Source organism: Sebastes fasciatus, chromosome 5, assembly GCF_043250625.1.
Source record: "Sebastes fasciatus isolate fSebFas1 chromosome 5, fSebFas1.pri, whole genome shotgun sequence".
Taxonomy (NCBI): domain Eukaryota; kingdom Metazoa; phylum Chordata; class Actinopteri; order Perciformes; family Sebastidae; genus Sebastes; species Sebastes fasciatus.
This window is the reverse complement of record NC_133799.1, coordinates 3,906,852-3,933,681: the sequence shown is the minus strand read 5'-3', so window position 1 is coordinate 3,933,681 and position 26,830 is coordinate 3,906,852. Positions and strand designations below refer to the sequence as shown.

General features: G+C 41.0%; 1 protein-coding gene and 1 long non-coding RNA gene across 2 annotated transcripts in view; one reads left to right on the top strand and one right to left on the bottom strand.

Moving 5' to 3' along the window:
- Nucleotides 1-21,729, bottom strand: part of nr5a2 (nuclear receptor subfamily 5, group A, member 2) — a 77,254-nt gene extending 55,525 nt beyond the window's left edge. Inside the window, exons 1-4 of the mRNA XM_074634579.1 lie at nucleotides 21,086-21,729; nucleotides 18,009-18,127; nucleotides 14,273-14,414; nucleotides 6,015-6,721 (exon numbers count right to left, since the gene is read on the bottom strand). Coding sequence (XP_074490680.1) covers nucleotides 6,015-6,721; nucleotides 14,273-14,414; nucleotides 18,009-18,127; nucleotides 21,086-21,167 — 1,050 coding nt within the window. The 5' untranslated portion in view covers nucleotides 21,168-21,729. The remainder of the gene's footprint in view (nucleotides 1-6,014; nucleotides 6,722-14,272; nucleotides 14,415-18,008; nucleotides 18,128-21,085) is intronic.
- LOC141767367 (uncharacterized) overlaps nucleotides 1-26,830 on the top strand; it is a 134,301-nt gene that overhangs the window by 39,739 nt on the left and 67,732 nt on the right. The window lies entirely within an intron of this gene.

Here is a 26,830-nt window from a genome sequence, read left to right as displayed (position 1 = left end):
TAACGTTACACAGCGTTTGACTGGAGACAGATTCTCAACAACATGTCATCTCTTGTTACTGTGAAGTAAACATTTAGTAACGAGACGGAGGGCGTCTCTTTGTCTTCACAGCTGCTCTTTGAAATGACACGCGTCTCAAACTGTGCGGTTCTGTTGTGGGTCAATTGTTTTTTAGGCTGCAGTTGGATTTTTTATGCAACTGTTCTAGTGTCCCTGCCTAATCTTGCAAATACTGTTCCTATTTTGAGTCGTAATTATTTCCAGACCTGTTTAACATTTTTGTTGCATCTGCGATGCACCTGCAATTTGCTTTCTTTAGAGTTTTGTCAGTTGGTTTATATCTTCTAGCTTAAAGAAAAGTGTTGTCAGGCCTCATTTGTTGACAGTAGTTGACACACACTGTTAACTGGTATTTGGCAGTCCTCCTAAAACCTTTTACCAACACTTATTTCTGTGAAAAAGTGAACATGCATGGATCATTTTTGCTATATAATCAGAGCATCACCAGCTTTAGTGTTAGTCCCTCAGAATGGAGGAGCAAAGGTTACTGTCTGAGCTGCACACCATTTTGCAGTTCTTTTGGGGGAAAGGTCAAGGCTGTAAATGTAAAAAGAAACAAAAACTAACTAGGTAACAGTGTAGCATGTCTGAAAGTGTATTTTTTCTTTACCGTACGACAGCGTTAATACATTGGATTACTTAAAAGTATTTTCTGACATGCTCATTTGCGTCACTTCATCGACTTCTCTATGCCGTGTGTTGACAAGGCACAAAATGTGCTTGCTGTCCCAACACCAGACACACATCCTTTTTATTAAAGGGTGTAGAGAGGAAAATGGGGGCAGGGTGGCGTGATGAAAAGGGAGTAGAGCTAGGAAGGTAAGATATAAACACATGAATCATCAATAGTCCCGATAGCCCTGCTAAATCTCCCTCTCATTGTGTTTGTGGTGGGAGTCAGGCCAGCCATCCCAACGCTGGAACAATGGAGGAGACTCTAGCAGTGGACCAGCTACAGTATGACTCACCCCCACACACACATGCGAACATCTCCTATTCAGCACAAACAAGAACATTAGAAGAGGTGTTTTTAAGAAGTCTGTGTTTACAGTTTCACAAAGAAAGCATCATTTTTTTTATTCAAAATGTTTAAGTATTTAAATTATGTCAACCAGTAACCTAAACTATTTGTAAACGTTTGATAATTTACTTTAGTTGTGTCTCTTGCAAGGACAGTTTAATTTGTTTCTACATTTTCTTCTCTTTTATGCATCATTTTTTTTGTAAAATATGTCAATTTACTTGCCTCTCTACTTTCATTTTGTTTGTTTTTATTAAAAATGTTCAGTTAGATGTTTTTAGTACGCTCTGGATTTCTCTATTTCTGCTTCAGTCAGAGAAATCCTACGTTTGTTTTTTGCAGAATGCCTTCTGAAAAGTGAGCCCTTACAATTAGATTTTTTTCTTTCCTTTTTTAATTTTTAAATAAAGAAAACTCTCAGCATCCATTTGGCTGCATAAAATCTGTTTTGCCGAAGTTACTGTTGGTAGAGAAACTGTGATCTGGGACGTTTAATACCACCAAACAGCAAAATGCATGCAGGACGTGAAGAGCACCCATTGCTATAGCTAATAGCTGCCTTTTAAAAACATTTTTAGTGGATTTGCCCTTTAACACGCAAAGTTGCCTGGTTGTCGGTTGGCACCAGAGCGGGCAAAGGGGTTCATGGCAGGACAGCAGAGGAGAGGATGGGGAGGGGAGGGGTGGCAGAGTACCAGCCATGTGCTGGCAAATGTCACCGAGAGACAAACGCATGTGTTTCCCCCCCTTAGAACACACTCAAACACTGCACTGTATATTATCAGTGCTTATACAAACTATGAAACACACATTTGTAAATACCCCAATACCAGCTGATAAACATGTATCTGTACACTGCCATTTAAAAATGAAGTTGTACCCACTTGTATAATAAAACATACACTGAACCCATTCCTGCAACACTACTCCTCAAATCAGAACAAAAACAAGCATCTGCAAAATGTAAATTGTTCAAAGGTTTAGAATTGTAATTTTCCCCAAAACTCTGGTATATTTTAAATTTAAAAAAACACACTTTTGCACTATTTTTGGGGAAATAAATAACAGTTAAAAACAGGCCAGATTCTTTAAACAACAATATAATCTTTCAATAAAAATCAATCCATACTTTAACAACAACTGACCTAAATCTGCACGTGTAACAGCATTAATATGTTGGAAAACACATACTTAAACTCTGTGATTAAGAATTCATAGATGACACAATGCACAATGAAAAGAATAATAGGCTCATGTGCAAGTGCAAACATATCTAGACAAACATAAACGTATAGACATAAACACACACACACACACCTGTCTTCAGCTTGCTAGAAATTGTATTAAAATAACCACAAGTGATCGTGACCTCAACCCTGCCAAAACCTTCCCTCATCATCACGCCACCTTGTCTCTGATTTCAAAACCAGTCCGCCAGACCTGACTCTCTCTAATTGTCAGCGTGTTAAACCAATCAAAACCGGGGTAGGCTGGCAGTAACTGGAGAGCCCACCCCAACTTCTCGGATCCAAGGTGTTAGAAATAAACGTCCCTCACGTCATGCCTCGTTCCCAGAAAGAGAGAGGAAAAGAATGGGGAGAGCTCTTTAGAAGGTACTCCTAATGGCTAAATATTTATGAGTCCCGTGACCGAGGCCAACTTATGGAAACTAAATCTTTAAACACTTTTTTTGGCAGACGCCTCGCACACACCCTCCCAGCTTGGCTCTATTACCGGAGAAATTCTTTTGTTCTTACGGCGCTAATAATAGTGAGAAGGGCTGTGCGTTATGTGTGAGCGGTGTCTGTGTCTTACTGTGGGTATGTGTGTGTGTGAGATGAAAGTGTATTTATAGCTTCCTACAGCGCCACACTACTCCTGTGACAAACTTTTAATTCTACTCTGCTTCCTGTCTCTGTGGTCCCAGGCTCGACCTCACATCTAATAGTCACAGGAGATGTCGAAGGTCAGGTGGATATCTTTAATTAAACTAGCAATCATAAGTTGAAACAATGGAACACACACCATTTGTAATAGGTGGTTTTATCCGTAGCACAATGCAGTTAGACATGTGTGTACATTTTTAGCATCAAAGGAAGTAAATCCCCTAACATTGCAGTACGAGACCGATAGCTTGCATGTATTCCTATGTGTGAACACACACACACACACTCACAGGGAGATGAAGTGGAGAGGGCAAAGGTTCCAGGTGGGTTTTTCTATATAATTTGGTGTTATATAAAGACGGGCAGCAGAACAGAACACATTTACACACACTCTGCAATTATGATTAATAAACAAATTAAAGCTCAGCTGAAAAAAAACAAAAAACTCTAAAGCAAACAATTTGATAAAGATGTTTTAAAACCCCAAAGTGTATCAAAACAACATCCACAATGCCAGTAAAAAATGTGTTCAATATCAGTTTTGCAAGCTCACGGTTTGCTTATTCTCCTCACCATCACCAACACTAAAGGTCTCGCTCACCATGTCTGTATTTTCTGTATTCATTTTATAAATCCGTCATCAGATAAAAAACGTTACGCAACAGAAACCTTGCACACTGAATCCGATGTGTTTTTATTTTTCTCTTTGTTGCGGAAATTCTCAATACAAGACAAAACTAAATTAATTACGTGGGTGCAATGGATAGCGCTAGTCCAAAACGGGACTAACGAATGAATGACATTAGCAAGAATCTATCGTTAACCTGCCTAGAGCACAGTCACTACTGTCTTATCTCTCCTACATCCTTTGTTTTGTGATCAGTATCTACCATCCCCGATTCACATGATGCCACAATCTATCTTTCAATTCCGCATCTCTGTATTCTTTTATTTCTTTATCGTAAAGTGCTTTGTGCCGGGAAACGAAGTGATATGTTTATCATGCCATTTTGGATGAAGACGTTTGCACGGACGGTGGCTCTGCGTGGTCAAACAACCCTCTTTTGCCTTTTGCCGGGTGCAAAAAAATGCAGAAGATCAAACCTGTTCTGAAAACTTTAATGACGGACAAATGTTTCGGAGCCGGTGTGTAAACACGATTGACGCAACATGAGGTCGTATTTATTTTTAAACGTGCGACAATTTCAGACGAAAAATACGGACCAGATGTGCAAATGCCTAAAGCCTTGCTCAGCAGTCCTCCCTGAGGTTACTAATGAGAAACAAGCAAGGAAGGAGGATTGTGGGTCATGTGGGGGAAAAACTTTTTCAATCCCCCTTGTGCTTTAGATGGCTCTTTAAAAAAAACTGCAGGAGGGTTCAGTTCAATTATGTCCCTCACTTAAAGTGAAATACGCCCCCACCTTCCCTAAACCAATGAGGCCTGTGCAACAGGAGCACGAGAGGATTTTTTTGGGGGGTGCAGGAAGAGGTTTCTCCTGCATTGAGCTCAGGTCATTCTCTACCTTTGTATCAGGCCCCCAGCTCAATTACTATTACGCTCTGCTAATATGGGTAGTCATTAGGCGAACATAATGACATTTCATTCAGCAGCAAATCGGGCAGTGACAAACACAAGTGGGCGAGATAATTGAATTAGAACGAGGGTGTGAGAAATAGAGAGGATCGTTCAAAGTTAATGGGCAAACCACACACAATTATTAGCCGTGGCCACACCTTACGGCGAGCCTGTGTGTGTGTGTGTATGAGTGAAGTACTGCGCCCCCCAGTTGAATGCAAATACAGATCTCGAAAATGTCAATAGCGGGGACTCGGCGCATGCTAAATGTCAACATGTGCTTTTCAAGGACTCTTTTCTGTGTTGTAATTGGCTCTGCTTTTTAATATTACATGTATTTCATTTGTTATTTCCCCCCTTTGAAAACAAAATAATATGAAATATTTGGAGGGAATTTTAGCAACGGGGGCCCGGGCCCATGAATATGCAGCTGAGCCTTTGGCGATGCAGCGTGAAACAAACAGACAAAAGGAGTCAGACAACGGGAAAAGAAAAAGCAGGTGAAGCACAGACTAATCAAACGCCTTTCATGTCGCTCCGAACATTAACCTTCATTCAGAGCAAATAAAGCTGCGAGCGCGCAAACTCTCCCTTGGGCCCCCGGGATGAATAAGCGGGAATTATCACATTTTTACGGTGAGGCGTTGGTGTTGGTGGACGGTTACTGTTGGTCAGTTGGGATTAACTGTGCTAAACACTCACATAGGCTCTAATTTAGTTGTTTTAATAGACTTGGCAGATTACGTAGTGAACATGCTTTTAAAGAATATCCATCACAAATAACTAGAGGTTAAAAAATATCGTATTGAAGTCAAATTAAAAGGGAAAAGCAATAGACGATTTGTTGCCATTGTGACTCTATCTAGCTCTTTGAATTTTTTTGGACCAATATGCTAATAGCCAATATCTCTTATCATCACACAGTGTGTTCCCGCTTAGATCTGAGGAATATTTCAAGGGGAGATGGGCGGTATGCAGTTCACATACAACCCTCAGACTATAGGACCCTGTTAGTGTTAAAGTGCCTGAAGCTCATCGTCAAAGTTTTCACAAGCCATCGCCAAAATGTGTCACACGCAGGGTAAATGTGGCTGGCTGCTGTATTTTGATCAGGCAGTGGGACAGACAGCGTCGGCAGCTACGAGCAGACTGCCACCCCTCTCCTCCCCCCGCAGCCCTGTGTACTCTGCATTAGTGTTGAGCCAGTGCATAAAAGAGGAAGATTAAAGGCCTGTTGAAGATAAAGGATTGAGCAGATGATGTTCATGACCTGTGTAAAGCGCTGTCAATTATGAATGACGACGTGGTGAAAGATTTAAAGTTGAAACAAAATGCGGGATAATTTATTAAAGGCCTGCAAATAGAATTAAAGCTTAAATAGCGGTGTGCCATCATAACTGATAGGAATCATGGCCAAAGAAATACGGTTGTGAAAAAATAACAAATCCCTCTCATCAGGAACACCTACCTTGAGTTCACGGAAGAAGATGCTGCTGCGCGCCCACTCCACGATGGAGAAGAGCGTCTGGTCGGCCATCTTGCACATGAGGCCGAAGGTGTTGAGCTTCTCGTGTTTGCCCCGGCTGGCCTGCTCCTGCTGCAGGTACGCCATGATCTTGGCCTGAACCTGTGGCTCGTCTGGCTCGCACTTGAGCAGCTCTACGATCAAGTGAGGGAAGCTGGGCGGCGAGCCCGTCTGGTAGGCGTCGACGTAGGCGTAGCCCATGATGGACTCCGGCGAGCTGGTGTACGGGTCGGGGTACTCGGACTTGATGGTGCGCGTGCCCTGGAAGTGTCCGTAGGCCGCCTGGTAGCCCTGCAGGCTGCCGGCGTGCGGCGGCATCGCCATGCTGACCGGCGAAGTGACAAACGGGCTGCGGTCGTAGTCTGTGGGGGGCAGGGCGGTGGCGTGATGGTGGTGGTGGTGGTGGTGACCGGGGTGGTGGCCCGGGTGGTGGCTCAGCGGAAGGCCCTTGGACGCGGCCGAGTGGATGTTCTGGATGGCTGAGGAGATGGTGAGGTCGGTGGGCACGGCTTGCATCACCTGAGTCATGGCCTCGATCTTCAGGCCGTTGGCTCGGATCAGCGCCTTCTTTTGCTGCTTGAGGGCCCGGTCGCGTTTGTACATCGGGCCAAACTTGTTGCGACCGCCACGCATGCGGTCCGCCCGCACAGCTGACAGACAGATGGAAAGAGAAAGGAAACAAGAAGGAAGAGGACAATGTTAGCTCTGTAATATGTAAATCCTCTTTGTCTTGAATGCTGCTCATTCTTCACTGCATTCATGCAAGAACATGTTATTATTTATAATACAGGTTAGAGTTCCATCCAGAATGAGAACTCCACAATTTGTACAAACATAGAAAATGCCAAAATACCTTTACAATCCTCTATATTTTATTATGGCGTTATGGAAGCGAACTCCTCATTTGTAACTTGTATGTAGGGCAAAGGTTTTCCTGTGGTGATTACACTTGACATTTACCTGTTGACTCGTAAACCCCCGCAGGTCTAACAGATAGTGTTGTTACTCATTGACCAGAGACACAAACTTCTATGAACCGCTCAGTTAAGTGATCATTGTACAGCTGGCTATCTCTCTCTACCACTCAGGAAAAATGCCCACCTCGAAAGCTGGATATTGGTAAAGTTCTCTTTCTAAAATACACGTTTTAAAAAGCTATCTGATTATGCAATTTCTAAAATGTCACTGTCCATTAGCAGAAACCTTTACAAAGGCTGAAAAGGCTGACAATAAGCAATTTTTTTCTCTCTGATGAACCAAACATGATGGCCCCCCCTCAGTGCAGGATCCCGCGGTGAGGATCACAACGAGTCTGTGCCGTGGGTATTTCTAATGAACGAGCCGGGCACACGGTGGACTGCTACGAGGGCCATGTGTGATCTGGCCGACTGCTGCCATGGGGAAGCTGCTCTGCTGTCTCCCAGTCGGGGGGCGCTGGTGTTAATTATTCATACTTAATTACCTCTTACTCTCTGACGAGGCTTGCCGAGCCCAGCGTGTAGCGAGCTAACGGACGTCTGGGAGGCTGTGCAACAGAAAAAACACTCACTAATACCAATACTGTAGACTATTAGAGACTTATTTTTTATTGTATCCAATAAAAGAAACCCAAATATTTAACTGTATATGCAAATGCATACGTTTGCCCCGATTGCACACAGTGAATAGCGAGTCAGCCTGAGTCCACTCCGTCTCACGATGTCTTGACGGATGAATGAAAGAACAGAAGAGGAAAATTGGAGATGGGGTGTGGAGAGGGGCGGGGTGGGGGGTCGGAGTTTGGGGGGTGAGGAGGGCCATACATACACACACACACACACACTCACACACTCACACACTCACACACTCCGAGCTGCCTTGGGAGTGATTTTAATGACCTCCGTCACAAAAGTGTCTGTCACTGATCTGAGCCGAGAGGGGAGACACACACACACACACACACACACACACACACACTCTCACACACTCACACCCACTCACACCCACACTCTTTCTCGTACATTCTTAAGGAAAACACACACAAACACACACATAGAAAGCATCACACACCGGTCCAGATCACACACACACACACACAGAGAGAGATGGTAGTAGGCCAGACGCTCCGCCACCTTGGAGAGCCCCCCCGACGGCTCAAATGGTATGCAATTTATACACAGTGATTTTACACACACACACACACGACCATTTCCCAACATGCTTGAGGTCAACTCCGGTGCCCACTCAACGAGGCTCGGGGATTAACGTGACCGTTAAAAAATTGATCATATATCAAAGGGAAAAAAAGAAGGAATCAGGAGCCCGTCAAATGTATCCATTATACATTATTGTAGGGCGACTTTAACTATTAATGATTTCGCCACAACAGCGTACTGTAATTAATGAGCTGAGAAACTAATAGTCGGCCCTACTGGGAAAACAAAATTAGGCCCCGACTGCCTTCTTGCCTGCCTCGGACCCAGGGACCAACATCACATCATGAATATCAGGACACACACACACACACACACAGATTCTTTGTCTCTAATTAAACAAGGTGATTTGCATGCGTGTAACACAGATTAATATGGAAGGGGGGAGGGGAAGAGGGGAGCAGGACAGTGTATGCAGAGAAGATGAATGCGTGTGTTTGACTGAGGTGCAGAGATGTTAATGGGTTAGTTGCTGCAGCATTGAGCTCATGATTACAAAGTTATCATATGACCCTGCAACTTTAGAAGGCTGCAAGGTTGAAAGACATTTGTAAATGTGTTCATGCAAAAAAAAAAAAACATTTTATATGTTGTAAAAACAGCAGTAATTGAATTTCCCTTTCATAAAGAGCTTGTGTCTGGTCCAGATTTAAACTCACTGTTAGGTTCCTGTGGTGCCAAGAAAGTGATGTGTTTGATGTTTTGCGGGTTCGTCTGGCACAAACAACACAAGCTGAATAGTTTAGCGTGACAGTGACGGCCACCGCTGCTGAACAGGCAAACAAGAAAGACGGCCAACCTATACAGAAATGATCATCAACAGAAAATGTGAGAAAAAAGAGCTGCACACTCAGCTTGATTGACAGGAGTTGTCTGGAAAGTGCAGCTATGAGCACTTAGTTCAGCCCAAAGAAGAAGAAGAAGAAAAAAAGAAACGGTATACTGGAAAAAAAATATATAAATTAATATATGACCAGAAAGCATCCCAAGGAAGAAAAGTTTGAGTATTTGAGAAGAAACTTGTATTTGTGTGAAAAGGATCTTGGATATTGTGGGCTAGCAGTGAGGCTTTGGGGCTAAAGCCAGGCTGAAAGGCTAAAAGGCTGACGCTGTCTTCCAGTATGAATTCCCCCGACTTACTGTCTGAGAGCACGTCCGCACAAAAACACACACACACCATCCATAAATTCAGAATCTGACCCAACCAAAACCCTGTTCCTCTTTCCCAAAAGTATCCAGCACCCCGTGTACAAACATGTACGAACACAAACAACCACACACACGCAGCATTCTTAACACACACAATATTTCTTTGCACACTGAAACACTTCACACACACACACACACAACAGCCCTCAGCGCTTATATCCTCTGATTTATGGTTGTTTAATATACAGGAATATTAAGCGCGCGTAGGTGAGGATCCCTGTCGGCCGCCAGCATATTAATGGGTCCCGCGGAGCCTTGCTGACACCCTGTTTGTCATGTCGGGGCCCCGGCCCCTGCTCCGCGATGCGCCCTATCCCATGCACACACATGAATACCTATGATACCTATGCATAAGTAATGGGACAGCTCCCTGGCTTCCACCGCAGGTATACTGGGAGGCTGATGGAAGACAAATCAGAGCGAGAAGGATGGAGACAGGGAGGAAATAAAAAGTGGAGGGAGAGGGATACAGTGAGGAATATACAAACACTCAGATGGTGTCGCTAATTTGGGCTGAATGGCTGAATGAGAGGTTTTGCATCGATAGTAATTGATGAATTTAGATTTGATGATGGATTAACTGCATGAAAATAAAAGGTTAAAAATAAAAAATCGCTGGAAAAAGTGATAGCCTTTGTGAGTCTGTTCAGTGAAGTCCAATAAAAGTTAATGAAAAGAAAAATGTCAGTTGGATTTGTTTCCCAAAAAAGGGCCTCGTTAAGTTGGTATATTGTCGTGTCTGGTTTAAAACAAAACAGTGCTTGGCATCAAGCTGGGATTAAACTCAAAAAATATGATCTGGCATTAAACTGTAAAGGAACCAGACAGTAAAACAATCAGCATTTTAACAGTGGAGGACAAAAGTCGCATGCTGTTCTTTGTTTTTGTTAAAATATACTATTTTTTTCACGTAGTGCCTGTCATCAACGAAAAAATGCTGTAACTTCTGCTTCATTAAATAACACACAGTGGATACAAAGTGTATATTCAGACCCACAAATACTGCCGTTACGCTCTCCGTCTTTAAGATGATACACAAAGTGAAGGAGATATTAGGCAGCTCAGTGAAGCATGTGATGCGGGGCAACTTCTAGCGAGCATAAAAAGAAAATCATGCCAGTGGGAGCCGTTCAGATGCGGCACGCTTCATCAGCTTCAGTGAATGACGTGCTAATGGGTCAAAGCTTAGTGGGATGTGGCTTTTTTTTTCTTTTCTCAATGAGTCAACACTGAGAGCTGAGATGCTACAGTGCATACCAAGGAACAAGGATTTTTTTTTTTTACAGTGTGTTTGTGTGGTTAAATGAGTGTGTGGCTGCCAGGCTCCATCATCATTATGTGTGTGTTTATGAAAGGGAGCGTGTGTGTGTGTGTGTGTGTGTGTTTGTTTGACATAATGACCCCTGACAGTAACTAGAAAAGATAAATAAACAGATTAAACACATGTTTTAAATAGAAAATATTAATTTTAATAAAGATATATGTAAATATATTTCACTTTTTATAATTTCATGATAGATAATTTGTAAAATGATACTGACATGTTAGCAACTGATGACATGTGGTTGAAGTGATTTAAGGTTAAAGGTCCTGTTTAATTTGAGTGTTACATAATTAATACCAGGCTGCTCTTCACTCTCACAGTTGATGCAACAACGGGAAATATATATATATATTTTTTTGGAAATCATATCTCGGATGTTACAGAATGTGTCATTTGTTCCCGTGTCGAATAAGTAGAATATGATACGCTTCTGAAGCTTTCGCTGTGCAAAGACAGGCGTCAGGTTTAACTCTTTTCGTTATCAGCTGAAGATAATACGAGTGATCTCTTCCAGTTGGGTGATAAACGTGTCACAACACTGTTTACTGTATATCACTCCATGTGCCCGTCTGCCATTTCACCTCGTTTCGCCGCCTTCCCTCAACTTTGAAACATCAACACGCGCCACAAACACAGACGTCTTTACTGCTGCCACCCTCAAAGCAAACGACACAGACCACCGTCCCATTGGTTGGATGGACGTTGAGCAACACCAGAAAAGTAAACAAAAAGATGACAGTTTGAGCTAAAGTTTGTCCACATTTGGTCTGGATATCCTGAACTCACATGTTGCTGCAAGCTGCTGTGTAATGGTATGAAAAAATTGCAATAACAAAGCACATGACCCCAAACCTCCTTTCCTCTTTCACCGCTATCGTACACACTGTTTTTTTTAGATCAAATGACAGCTTCTTCCTCTTGCCTGTGGCCTTCTGAACACCTTTTTGGGCTTCTCATGAATATATGTATGTGTTTACCAGGGAGAGCAGTATAGTGTGTGTGTGTGTGTGTGTGTGTGTGTGTGTGTGTGTGTGTGTGTGTGCGCTGAGGGGTGTCAGCCTTTCTGTATGGGACGTCTTTACTGGTTGTGGCAGGAGTCGCCCACCGGAGCTTCTGGCCCCTGACATAGCGCTGCAGGGCCCGTCTTGCCCCCGAGCTGAAAACTACCGCCAGCAAAATAAAATCAAACGCCACCCCCTCCCCACCGGTGTCAGCTGGAAAATGACAGGCCGGGACGTTCTGCCCAGCGGCCATTCACAATTAACAGCAATTAATTACACCGCACATGGCAGCAAAAAGGAGAAGAAGCCTCCGGAAAGATTTTAGTTGGCTGTCTTTGCTCTACTTTCACCCTCCTAGGGTCTTATTTCTTTAACACATTCACTTTTCTCAATTGTATGTGATCATTCCAGGAGCCTAGGGATTTTTAATTTGGTTTAAATTACAAGAATTTACACAAAGTAAAATAATTTGCAGTATTTTTTTAAAGGACAGCAATGCAACTTAGCCTCTCGGTTAACAAAATAATACGCTTTTTAAATCCCCTATTTTACACGTATTGAGGGATGGCCTTCAGGTTGCTTTATTCACTCCAAAATTAGCAATTTCAGAATAAAACTTGTCAACTTATGTGTGGAAAAAATAGTTGATTTTAAATATTATCTTTGAGCATTGGAAGAATGTTTCTCGCTCCGCCGTCCTGTCACTTTTGGATAGCCGTGTTTGAACAAGCTCCTGAGCCACGTTCAAATTAAACAAAGAGGCCTCGAAACGGCCGGCCAAAAGTATCATCATTACCATTCTCGCCCTGCCGCCAAGTTTAATATTTTATCTATTACTCTGTCTGGCAAGTTTAAGTGCACAGCAGCTACAAGATACCCCCTAACTCCCCCTGACCCCATCTACAATACTAATAAGCAATGCTGGATTTCAACGCTGTGGTGGTAATGAAAGGTTTCACTTCACAAAGTTCTAGGTATACATTTTGCGAGAACATATATTACTGAGATGTTCATTGTTAAATGTTTAAATAAATATAATCATCTCACTTTCACACAGGCAATTATTATGTCAGAGCAGGTATCGGCCTTTTCTAAATGGTGGACATGTCAATTTGGAAGGAAACTATCCACATGCAAATTGATCATGGAAGAATATTTTCAGTCCAAAAATGTGCTATGATTAACTGTTGCGAATCCAATGGAAAAAGACTGACTCTTGTCATTCCACTAGAACGTGTAAAACACCTCTGTGGAAGTCCAGAAGCAGTCAACCTCCAATTTTAGCTGCTCCGTGTTATAATTTCCTTTTCCCCAAACTTTCAGTAACAGTAATTGCAAACAGGCATCATATCTTGAAAGATATATATATTGTAATAACCGTTTCTGCTTTTCCACTCCTGCAGACGTGTACTGTAAGTTCTGGATCATATTTTAGTGAGTGGTGTTCACTATGAAACCCCAGAATAGACAAAATCTGTGGTAAACTATTCATGAAATCGTACAGGGAAAAGAAACTATCCAGTGAATGTGAACTATAAATAAGATAAATATTCTCCCAGATTAAAATGTAATTTTAAAAGTGTGAAAGGAGGCTATTCGGTGGCCTAGATGCAGTCTTGTTACTTGTAGTGGTGGAATGTAACTCAAGTACTGTACTTAAGTACATATTTGAGGTACTTCACTTGAGTAGTTCCTATTTTATTCTACTTCATCCTTCTACTCTATAACGTTCAGAGAAAAATACAGTACTTTTTACTACATTTATTTGACCGCTTTAGTTACTTTACAGATAAAGATTTTACATGTAAAACATTTTTCATTTGCATTTGATTAGCTTATATATTTTAATGCACTGTTATACATTAAACTATATGAAATAGTTGAAATTAGCTCCACATCAACCACCTACAACAGTAAAACGCTACGTACATACATTATTAACGCATCAGTAATAATCCAATAATATAATATATAATAGTATATCACTCAGGGGATGTTTTTCTGCATTATGAATAATTTTGCTTTTGGTACTTTAAGTGCATTTGACTGATTATATGTACTTTCACTTTTGTAATTTGATAGTTTTACTTTATCCTTCAGCATTGGTTGCGGCACAGTCACATGTTCAGTACTAAGAACAGCCATCCGTTCTGTCTGAGAGCCCTTGAGCAAGACGTTGCAACCCTATAGTCGGCAGCCTGTTATAATGACATGAAAACCATTCCTCCTTTATACAACGACTGTGTCCTATTTATCTATTTTTGAAGAATCCACAAACTTTTGGCAACCACTCATTATCTACCAGCCATCGTTGCACTCTGAAACACTGTGTCTCCCTATAGGTTATATCTCATCCTAACCTTGTGTTTAAACTGGAAATTGAATTACAGAAGCAAAACACCAGCAAAACAGAATCACAGAAGCACAAGTCAAACAAACACCTGAACTGTAAAAAATGTAAACATGTTGCTGTACCTTCTAGCTTCATGCCGACGGTGAGGCACTTCTGGAAGCGGCAGTACGGGCAGCGCTTCCTCTGGGTCTTGTCAATCTGGCAGCTCTGGTTCTCTATACATGTGTAGCGCTTGTTGTTCTGGACGGTGCGCTTGAAGAAGCCCTGCGGAGAGAACCAATTAAGACGTCAACCCGCTTGACCCCTGCAATGCGACGGTAATTGGCCCATTCACACTCCCAGACAGATGGAGGGGGACAGGCTTAATGGACACACACACACACACACACACATACTGGGTGAAGTTTAGAAAGCTACACTCCAATAGATGTTGTGATTCTTTACGGACACACATACATGCAAAATAAAGCAGGGCAGGAAACACTTTTTTTTTTTTTAAATTAAACAAATTTCAGTCTTTCTGAAGTTTTTTTTAATTAAAAAACTACATCATACCTTCATTTTAATCAGCTTTCAACAAATAAGTAAAGCATACATTCTCTACACTCACTGCATTATAGACTACTTTATAAAAGGGTATGAAATCTAATTTGTGTCCTGTCAAAATGACATTGCTATTCTCAATAGTATTAATATCTCAATATATTCAGGTAAAGAGAATTTACGGGGAAAGCATCTTTTCAACTCTCCACTTAATTATTGAAAAATATGAGCACAGGAGTCCAAAAAATCCAATAAATTATATCCATAATTCACAGTTCCGGGATTACAGAGTTTCATACCTGCAACGTGGAATTAATTATAGGCAGCAGCAGCAGCAGCAGTGGAAAATCAAACGAAGGGAAGATGGTATTAACGTATTCTAGATCCATAACCTAGGAGGAGAATCCTTAAACCTGCTCTTTAAAAAAAAATAAAAATAAAAAAGAATGTGTTGCTGTCAATATCTCGCCAAACACAAATTTAATTGACAATCTGCATTGCCTGATCCGTCCAAAAAAAAAAAAAAATTGGCTGCACTCGGTTTTTGGATTATCGACTTCTCAGTGCTAAAAAATCCATGCTTCAAAGAGAACTTTCTCCCCAATTTTCCATTTAGTGCACAGCGTGCGCTATAAATATCTGAACCAAACTGGGTTCTGACATGCTTTAAAAACCACACAACATCACGTCTGGAGATTAAGCGGACAACATCACTGAAAAGCTTTCACTTGACCGGCGGTTCAAACCAAGAAAAGGCACTCGTCGAGGCTCATTTCTATTCGTAAAGGGGCTGCTGCGAGCAACTTTTGCCCTAGTTCTGTTGCCATAACAAATAGTTTCTCATTTACCCAAAAATGTGTCACAAATTCACATCAGAAATTGAAATCATCACAAAAATCTGAAATGGTATGCTGCTAAGTAGACACAAGCTATTCAGAAAAGTATTTTTAATTTGGTAAATTATCTGAGTAATTAGGTATTCCTGACCTCAGAATTCCATCCTGTAAAACTGCACTCTCTCTGCACAAAAACAGCAACCGAGAAACTGCTTTTACTTCATGACAATACCATATAAGTCCAACAAAGAAGGACATCATCGCTTTATCACCTCTGATCCCTGTCTCTCATACTCTTTACTTGCTCCGTTCTGTCTAACTTTGAAATAAAAACAAAATCTCTTGCTTTGCTCATATTAATTTTCCTTAATCTTCTGCAGATCTTAAATATATTTTTGATATGTCCACTGTGGCTCTGACCCTTGACCTTGTCGTTAGTTGCTTGTAATGTCAGTACTGCTATTTCTCTCTCAGCTTCCAAAATGAAGCATGCCGAGCCTGTTTGTGCACAACGAGGAACCGTGAAGTCCGTTTTTCAGCTCGTAGTTGTTATTCCAGCAGGTATCGAGTGGTACCGTGTTTACTTTGTGTGGGCTGCTGGTGTGTAGGACAGTATGAACTAACACTGTCCGGCGTGTATGAGGTGGTAGGATTATGAGGGGGTTAAAGAATCCTGCATGATTCACTCTTTCTCTCTTTCTGTGTGTGTGTGTGTTCCTCTGCCCAAAACTGGCAACCCAAAAAAAACCTGATAACAGACGTGTCCTATTCACAATTGTTTTGGGGGGGTTAAAGGGCATATGCAGGGGTGGAGGTACAGGGTATTTCCAAATTTGGAAAATGTTAATGTTACTCCGCACATAAAACACACTATATTTTCATGTTAGTAGCAAACAAAAAATAAAAAGTAGCTGCTATTTTTTTTCCAGTTTTCATGCAGTTGTTGTTTAGAAAGGGACCTCCATTATTACACTGGAGATGGATTACACTCCCTGGCTGATAGCGAGTATTTAATACTAATATGAGTGTGTAACATGTCAACACACTGATGTATCAGTCCAGCTCTGACAATCATAATTTTACTGCCTGCATTTTAGAAATAATCAATAATGAGCTTCAGGTAATCATCAATATCATTCATGTTTCAACAAGGCTATGCAGCACTTTATAAAAGACTTCTTCATCTACATCCTGCACACACACACACACATAAACACACACACCAGAGCGTTTCAACTGAACTGGGAAATCTGTTAGTGGATTGGCTCTCCAACACGAGCTTTGCATGTGCCGAGGCTGGAAAGCAGCAGAGATGCCACTGACGTCTCCCTTCAAGCAAGTGCTTAGCATCTCAAGGTCATAATATGGGATAAAATCTATAACATCTGCTTTGAATAATGACCACATAGGCAAGAAATGTGCGCGGCGGCATCAATACTGCGAACGGCAATTTTACACTGAATAGTGTTAACACAGAGACATTTGTCTTTAGCTTAATTTTGTGCTGACAGCTTTACTGGGCTAACAAAAAAAAAAAGAACGTGGGTGAAGCCTATTAGCTCAGTGTTGAGGAGGACAGTGGAAATAGGCGGAAAGGGACAAATAGGTTGTTGACAGAGCTCTAAATAATAGCGGCAACAGTTTGCTTCGCGGCAGCCCTCATTATTAACCTGTGTATGGAAACATTTCCTTCTCTTAATGAACTTGTGGTGAGAGTTTTAGACAGTATAGGATACAGGATCACAAACACAGACGGCATTATTGTGTACTCTGCTTCCTGGGTTAAATCCTCCTCCCCCACCACCACCACCACCACCTCCTGTGTTTGGTGGTTTGCTAAAACTCCTGTTTCTCTTCCAAGCCGCTCACCGCTTTTACAAAATCCTCTTGACACTCACAGGAAAAGTTTGTTGCATCAAATTGTCACAACAATATTTGACCCTTGGCCTCTTTAACCTTTTGGTTTTTTCCTGTCATGTTAATGACGAGGAATGTTCACTGTACTCTTGTTGCAAGTCACTCTGGACAAGAATGTCTGTGCTAAATGCCATAGTGTGCAAAAATATAACTGCAAAAAATCTCCACAGATGACCTGAGAGGTTAACGCACTGAAATAAAGCAGCCATAGACAAATTTAAAGAGCCATAGTGTTACTATGTACGGGTTGTATTTTTTAAATTGCACAATGCAAATATGGTTGTATCAATATATATAAAAAATAATGATACTAAAGTAAATACCAAAAAGAACATTATAACTGAATACTGCAAACACACATAGTATATACAATCTCTCTGCAGGCTTTCATGCACTGCAGGAAACTTTGTAATAACACCAATAATTAGGCAACTATACATAATTGAGACCTCACTAAAACAATTTTAGACACTAAGACTATTTTAGATATCAAAGCAGATATGGAAGGTCCACCATGCAGCACACATTGTATGAGTGTTGGAGAATGAAGGGCACTACTAACCTTGCAGCTCTCGCAGGTCAGCAGTCCGTAGTGATATCCTGAAACCTTGTCTCCGCACACGGGACACATCTCGTCCAAGTCTTCGTCATACGAATAGTCCATCATTTTGATCTGGTGGGCTGAGACACGGAGACACAGAGAGAAGTCTATTTCAGTGCTGATGAGCAATCTCTTTCCACCAAAAGCGCACTTTTATCCATCAAGATGCACCACAGGGATCCACGAGACGCGACTGGATGAGATTCTTTTTTTTGTTAAAGTTCTGTTTGACTTTGTAGAGGTTTAATTTGAGGAGGAGGATGATTTGGGAACTAGCTGAAAGGACGCAAACATTTATTCCTCCTCTCTTCTATATACATGCGTTGCAGACAGGAGCCAGAAAATGCCCCCCCCCCCCCCAAAAAAAAAGGCGCATGAAAGTGAGCCTCATAAATATGCATGCATCTAAGTCGTGGAAATCGCTGGGGGGAAATGGAGAGATATTAGAGTTAAGGATTGGAGGAGAACATGTTACCGCCCACAGACAAATGAAGACACACAGAGAAGCCTCTTATCTCTGCAGGCGACGAGAAAAAAAAAATATCCAAAAACTTGAACCAACATTATTTTTTTCCCTCTCGAAGAAGAAGAACAAGTCGCGATGCTAAAAGGCCAAGTGTTCTTTTATGGTGAAAAAGCAGAGGCAACATTTTATGTGACTGAAAAAATTGTCCTTTTAACAAGTCAATTTGACATGATCATTTCTATATACAATCAATTATTATAATTTGACAAGTGGAATTCCACAACATTGGCACATTTTCCCTCATTTCTTTTTTTTTTTATCAAGATTTAAGAATTAAGAATATTATTGCCTTGCATATTAGACATACCTTGCTTTGATAAGACTGTGTGTGTGGCAGCGCTGAGCAAACACACACTGGCTGACATTTACAACAGTTACAAAAAGCATTTATGGTTGTAATCATAAAAAAAACAAAAAAAACAGCCAGGATCAAACAGGAAAAACCTCAGTGGATGTGGCTGTAAAAGTGGAAATCTTTTGTCAACAAGACGCCTTTTCCAAGGCCTTCCACATAATATTACTGCTCCACTTCAAAATCCACTCGTATCTGACTCAATGAGAGCTTTTAATTAGACGTGATTTCTGGTTTGTTAACAGCGTCGCCCTGCTGGGATCTCGTGCTGCAGATTCCAGCTGAAGCAACAAGTTCCATCGAGCTGGCATTTCTTTTTTTTCCCCACAGAAGCTCAAAGCAAAGTGAACTTTCTTCTGCCTTTACGCGCATATAAAGGAGAACATTTTGTTGGGCATGACGCATGGCAGCTGCAGATTTGGACCCATTTTAATACAGAAGATTGACATTTTTCTGGGTTGCAGTTACGCAGTGGATGAGGCCGTGGTAAAAATAAACCCAATAAATTAGTAGCTCTCTGAAATGGTCCAACAAATGCAGAATATTTGCAGAAATTCTTATTATTCTCTCGTTTAAAATTGTGCATTATGCTGCTGCTATTTAAATGAATTATAAAAGCACAAGATAAATATAATTTTGTGGATGTAAAGATGTGTGCTAAATTAAGTTAGTTGAACCGTCCTGCAGGTTTGTGCAGCATTGCTTTTTAGAAGCTGCAGAAACACACAGTCTCTCTCTCTCACCTGCTGGCTCTCACCTCGACGTCCACTTGCTCATGCAATTTCCCAAAAAAAGCTGCAAAATTTGTCCAAAACTGCTGATGGTTCCCAGAGAAAAGCCCTCTTTCTGCCCGAGCTACCTTGTGTTTTAGCCCAGCGTAAAAGTAGATAAGGTGCTCTCCTAACAAGCCACTCCTTGTCTTGTGAGTGTTTGTTATCTGCGGCTCATAAACCAAAGACCTGGCTAATTGACTGTCCGTTTATAATGCTGTGAAATGACGTGAGGTGGAATGAGAGGGATAGTTTATCTTGGCAGAGGAGTCATTCCCTTTTTTTATTTTTTAGAACCAGATCAAGAAAAAACATTTTAATATATGAGGGGATTTTAATGTATATACTCTATTCCCAAAATTGATTTTTGTTGTGTCAATCAAAGCTGCACATTTTTTTTTTAATCATTAACCTAATTTCGCACATTCAAAGATCGAAAATTATTTTGTGAGATGTAAAAAAAGAAGATGAAAAATACATACATGAGTATATAGCATCGTAAAAACGATATTTGGTGCCCCTTTTTTTAATTTAGTCCAACCAAATTTTGACATTCATTTTCAGGCCATTTTTTGTTTTTGTTTATAAATTATTGTCTTAGATTTGTTAAGAAACATAACAAAATATAAATTAATTTGTCACACAATTAGGACAATTTCACATGACCTATTAAGTATAAATTAGACCAGACCTCTTAGATCAAAGTTTACTGTCTCGAGGTCAAATCACTGAATGAAACCTCTAAAATTAGGCTCTGCAGTTTTTTTTTTCCTTTTTCATGAATTAGCAATAAATCTGTCTTAACTGCTGTTTTTATATGCAGACAAAAAAGTCAATTTTGCATATTCTGCTGAGAAGAAGTCAAGTGGTTTATTCCAAAAACTACAGACATTAAAAAGTGAAATGCACAGATCTCCACATGCTCTGTCTGAGCGTTTTTACGCACCAAGGCGCTCGCACACTTCCAACATGAGTGACAGCTGATCATTGTTTGATCACGAGCCAAACCGTATAGAAAAGTGTGTCCAGGTAGGTTTGATCTGCATTCATGCTTTATAATGTCAGAGTAAAGATTGAGAGAAAATAACAGATCCTCAAAACACAATAATAAAAATTCCCCAAATCTCTAAAAAAACGAATGACCTCCATATTTGTGATAACTTCGGACATTCATCATTCAATAATAGCCTATTATTTCCTATATCACCTGTCATTGTCCTGCAGAAATGTGTTGGATTTACGCATATTAAAAACTTTTGTTGACATTACGCAATGAGGACTTCCAGAACTTCATAACGTTCCATAAAATCTACTAAAGTGGAAGCTTTAAATGAATCTGCCTTGTTTAAAGTCTTATACGAGATGAGAATGAATGACTTGAGTTTCTTACCTTGCATATTCCTTGGCATGCGCCCTTGTTCTCCATACGATCGAGAGAGTCCCAGGGATTCAGTGTCGAATTTGGGCAGCATGTCTTTGCTGCCGGCCTGAGCTGGAGACTCCGCACCACCGCTCGGCGGCGGGACACACCTGGACAGATGTTCCCGCAAAAAAACACACCTTTAAATTCTCCCAAAATGTCTTTTTTTTGTAGCTCTTTAATTCTTACTTTCAGTCTCTCTCTCTGTTCCAATTATCGGACCATGAATGCTCCGAACATGAAGCCTGATTCAGACCGTCTCCAAAAAACGCCCGGGTTGCATAGTCTTTTTCTGATTTAACTTCACTTATTTAATTTCTAGAAGAAAGAAAAAACACATTTGCGCACAGAAGAGCAATAATAACAACCCTAGACAGAGTGATCCCTTCGGTATACGTGTTAAGGAAGAGTTGCGCGCAGAGTTAAAGGGAATCAGTCTCAAACGAGAGGAAAAGCGCACAGCGTCCGGATTAAAAGACGATGGTATAACTTCCAAAAATCTGTTTTATCGCGTCACCCATTAGAGCCTTTAGACCTTCAAGTGTAACTTTGATTCTTTTAGCGACACCGGGGCCGCCCCCTCCTGTGCGTAAAGTCGGATTCGGTGTGTCGGTGTCGGACTTGTCTGGAGATGTGGAGACCTCTCCTCCTCCTCCTCCTCCTCGCGGCTTTGTTTACTCCTCTCTCTCTCCAATCCGGGGCGCATGCGGTCGTGTGACGTCATCTGTCCCTGATCCAATCAGTGCGAGGAGGAGAACCGGCTCACATCGCCTCCAGTTCCATCTCTCTCTCACGAAATCTCAGCTGTTTTAATCCCGTTAATGATGGACTTTAAAAAGCGGAGGGGAGAACAAGGAAATCAAGCGAGGAGGTGATGCAACTGGCGCGTGAGAGAGAAGCAACTCTCCACGAGCGCACGCGGAGGTATGTGGTGGGTAGGAGCGTGTTATAACAGGAGCGCACGCACACATAGGCGCGATTCCGTAATGTAAAGTTCTTTTTTTTATAACACTTTTCATCTTTTATATTGCTTTTTATTTGATTGCAATGCTTAGTTAATAAACTCAGTAATGAGTTTTTTGCATCATATTCTCATTTTAGTAATCCATCTGATCATTATGTCAAAATATAATCAAATAAAATGTAATATTCTTTCTTTCATGTTATAATGCAGGCGAAAGGACATACACAATTCAGTATAAAAGTCATATAAAAAAGTAATATAACCTCCTGTAGGATCAGTATATCTTTTGGGTTTGATTGTTAATTTTTTTTTGGGGGGGGAAAACGTGAGCAGTGCGCCGGCCTCGGGCTTCAAACGGCCTTTTATTTTCGGATCAAATCTCAGCCCCCTTTACGCAATAAATTATACCTCTGCTTCTGAATTATTCTCAGTAATTGGCTGAGCAGGGATCAATTAGTGACCTGACGTCAGGCTCAGGCTATTTAGCCTATTGCAAATTAATTTCATTAAAAAACAAGAAACAATTATGTGTCTATCCGTCCCCTTCTTAAAGCCTCCCTCCAAGTGCTCCAACACATACAAACACATACACGTGTATTTGAGTTCACATATAGACGGATAGTGTGTTTCCTTATCATCGGTCTGAGACACGGAGAAGTTATACGGAGCAGACACACCTGAAGGGTCGCAGAGTCCACTAGTTAAAAATAACAAGATGATCCCTTTAAGGCAAGACACAGATAATTAGACATTTTCATAATTTAGCATCAACCTATAAAATGTTGTTATTGTAGTGATATAGGAGGGAGAATACACCAATAAGGGGAACAAACTGACAGACCCTGAAGTGACTTTTTCTTCTGGACTATGTATTCATCACATTGTTTAAATAAATTCCTCAACACACTTTCTCTTCTTTTTGTATTATTTCTCTTCATTTGTAATCCCAAAATTGTATTTCCAAGTGAAATATTTACTAAATTAGGTTTGCTCAATTTCTTTCTCTAAACCTTTATTGAAAAACAGGACAAATACAGCCAAATTAATTAGAACTCTGGTAGAAAAAAACCCTCTTTGTCTTAACACAGCCCGACCTGTTGCATTTAATTTCTACAGCATCAGTTAAAATACGGCTCATTACAGATAACTATGCTTTATGTGTGCATTATGGAGCTTTGGTAATAGAGTAAAAAATGATATAACATTATAACTGGGTGAGTCTAAAAAAGTCATACAGACACTCCACCGTTTTTTCCAAATGCAACATGTTTTTCCTCTTTTTTTTTTTTTTTACCAGATTTTATTTCAATCATTTCAATCAAAATTGCTAAAAGTCTATATGACTGAGGCATCACTGGCTGCAAGACATTATCACGTAAATCCAAACGGAATACATGTTTGAGTTGCTTTTTGCTGTAAATACAGCAGCATCAACTGCAGCTGCTTTACATAAAAGGCAAAACATGGTCAGCACACAAAACAGACTTCACCTGCTCCGATCAGCTCCTCTATAAAGCTAACCTGGTCCTGTTGTCATAGTTTTTCCCTCTTTGTTTCACTGAGTTGCCACTAAAGTTTCTTTAATGTCCCATTTCACCCCTGTGGAATAATTTCCTTCACACATTCACCTGGAGCAGAAGGGTCCAACAAGTGGTTTGCAAGGCATTTAATTACAATGAATTATAATAACATAAAAAATACAATAAAATAAACTTTCTGTGAAGTTTGATTTTGGAAATAATTGAATATTTCCAGTAGCAGTAACCACCCAACCTCCCTTCAGACAGTATATACTCACTGATACAGATTTTTCTTTATCATCATTTGGTGACCAGCACATCAACCACAATGTTGACAGGTTGCAGAGGGATCCACCAATCAGCAACATGCTCTTAATGCTGTGGTGTGATTGGTTAAAGATGGGTTACTGGCAGGCAGTGGGGGGCGGAGTCAGGGAATGACAAGGGGGAGGACAAGTAGGGGCTGGAGGCTCAGAGGGGGGGGGGATGCAGGTTAGGTTATAAAATGAAATGACACAGAGGCTGATAAGACCTTCTCTGGCAAGATAGCACTGCTGGAATGATTAACCTGTAGAGAGAGAGAGAGAGAGAGAGACGTAGTGGGTGCTGTGGTGAAATGTAATGAGGGACATGGGAAGAAGGAAAGGATATAAGTCCGGTCAGAAGGTTCAAACACAAAAAGACAGACAACAGACAGTCAAACAGTGAGCACAAGGCTTGTTTATTCACAACTACAATACAATCATTGAAACTCAAAGCTGAATTGATACAGAGAGACTACAAGACAGAGAGAGCGACAGAGAGAGGGAGAGAGAGAGAGTCATCTAGGTTCCTAAGTGGTACTTTATTGACTTTGAGACAGTTTGAGGTGGTAAAAGTCACATCAAAAGAGAGGCAAAGTCATGCCGACACCGTCGCTCAAACTTTGGACTAATTCTCAGCCACGTTTCACTTCCATGTTTGAATTTATCTGATTGGAATAAACACACACACACACACACACACACACACACACACACACACTGACTACACGCTCAGATACAACATTGCAGGCTGTAAAAACTAATATATTTACATGCACTGAGTGAGTTAAGTGCAAAACTCACTGTCTATCTTTTTCATTTAAAGCTGCAGTGGGTAGAAATGGAGCAAATGTGATAATAAAAAAAGAGTTATTTTTATAAAACGGTCACTATATCCTGATAGTAGTACATGAGACTGGTGATTTTGAAAAAAATCATGTGCCTCTGTGTCCTCCTGTGTCCTCCGGTGTCATCTACAAGATTTCACAGACCGGAGGAAAACAACCAATCAGAGCTGATCTGGAGTCTGCCATCCAGCTGCCGTCTATGAGAGCTACGAGTCAATCACACGCAAACTCCGACCAAGCGGTCAAACTAGGCAGCGCTGATCAAATATGAATCAATATTCTGTTACTATAATGCCTATTTCTCGCCTCAAATGTGTGGACCATGTGGATACCTGGTGGGGAAATGTGCAGCATTTCCATGCTGGTCTGTTTGCATGGAAGTCTGAGTATGTGTGTGTGTGTGTGTGTGTGTGTTTGTGTTCATGAATGAGTGTATGTCTGCATGTATGACTAATCTGTTCTGATCAAACAACAATAGCCTTGGAATTGTAACACGCACGCACACACGCATACACACATACTTACATCATTTAATTGCAATCAACACACACTCACTATTCATAACCAGGAAGTCAACCATCCACCCCGACCCCCCTGACACACAAACACACATACAAACACACACCTACCTCTGTTTTCTGTGTTGGAGACGTAATGTAAACAGTCATTCGCTCTAAAAATACTACCGGACCCGGCGTACAGAGCAATGACTCGCGTAACAAAACAAAGAAGGTGGCGGTGTGACACAAACATAGCGGGACTGATGTAAACAAAACAGAAAAAAATCCTCTGTGTTTATTTTAAACCGTAAGAAGTAGATACCGTGTTTCGGTGAGCTAAAAGTATATGCTGAAATAAAACAAATTGGAAAATTTACAACTGCATTAACAGATTTTTTGACCACTTGGGGGCCGTGCAACAAGGTGGAAACACAACACCGACATTACAGCACACGTGTTGTCTTTTCCTATCACAGTCCCACATTCAGCAGACTCAGAGCAACATTATCATTATTTGGAGTCGTGTTTCTGGCCACCTGAAGAATGAAAGTCCAATACTCACTCTACTTGGAGCTCTTTTAGATCGCCTAAATTCTCCACTATGTTCACCAGCTAGTTGCTAATTGCTGTCTGGTGCTGGGCAGGTAGCATACTGTGGGGTTATCAAAGCCTTTTCACTGAAAACAGCTGCCTGCTGAGGCTCAACCTTGTCATCAACCTTGATGACAGCACAGTTTACAGCAAGTATAAACAAAAAAAATAACCTGAAAGACACTTCAGGGAAATACAGTAATGGATGAGTCTGATTAGCTCCGGTTGACCTTTGGAATGTGTTTTTGCACCGAATGAAGACTTTTTTTCCTTTTGGTTGAAAGACGATAACATTATAGCCATCAGCTGCTAAAGAAAATACACATAGCCAGTTACTTTGCTGGTCTAACATCTATTCTGTCACTTCCTGCTCTCCGTGAACACCTTTATTGTTTTGCACAATGGCCAAACGTAACAATTTTTTCCTCAATGACACATTTTCTTCGGTTTCTGCTACAGAACACCTGTACACATGTATAATAATGATTCTATCGTGGCTCATACGTGTTACCAAGGTGAACAGTACTTCCTCCGCTGTTGCATTAACAACTATTTTCAACCCCATATCACGCCAAAGCATGTAATAGACCCGCCTGTCCACCAGAGTAGAGCGTCAGTGTTACGTTTTGCCTCGCTGAGGTGTGAATATTATTCACGTGTATGAAGGTGCAGTACCAGCAGGGGGCAACAAAACCACTTAATTAGGTTTAGGCAGCAAAACCACCTAGGTCATGGATGGCCTTAAAATAAGTACGTAAACTAAGTGCAATACGTACGGAAACAATGTAACAAAAGTACGGAAAACACAAAACAAACATCACTACCTTAGCTTCTTCTTGTTTGTTGGACCCAACCACCTCTCCACCATAAGCAGTCTCTTTCACTTTTTTATAGTACGTCACTAGCTCTGAGCGTAGCATGTTCATGCATTTACACTGCAGTCAGTACGGACTACATGGAGTCAAATGACACGCCAAAAGCAAGAACGGC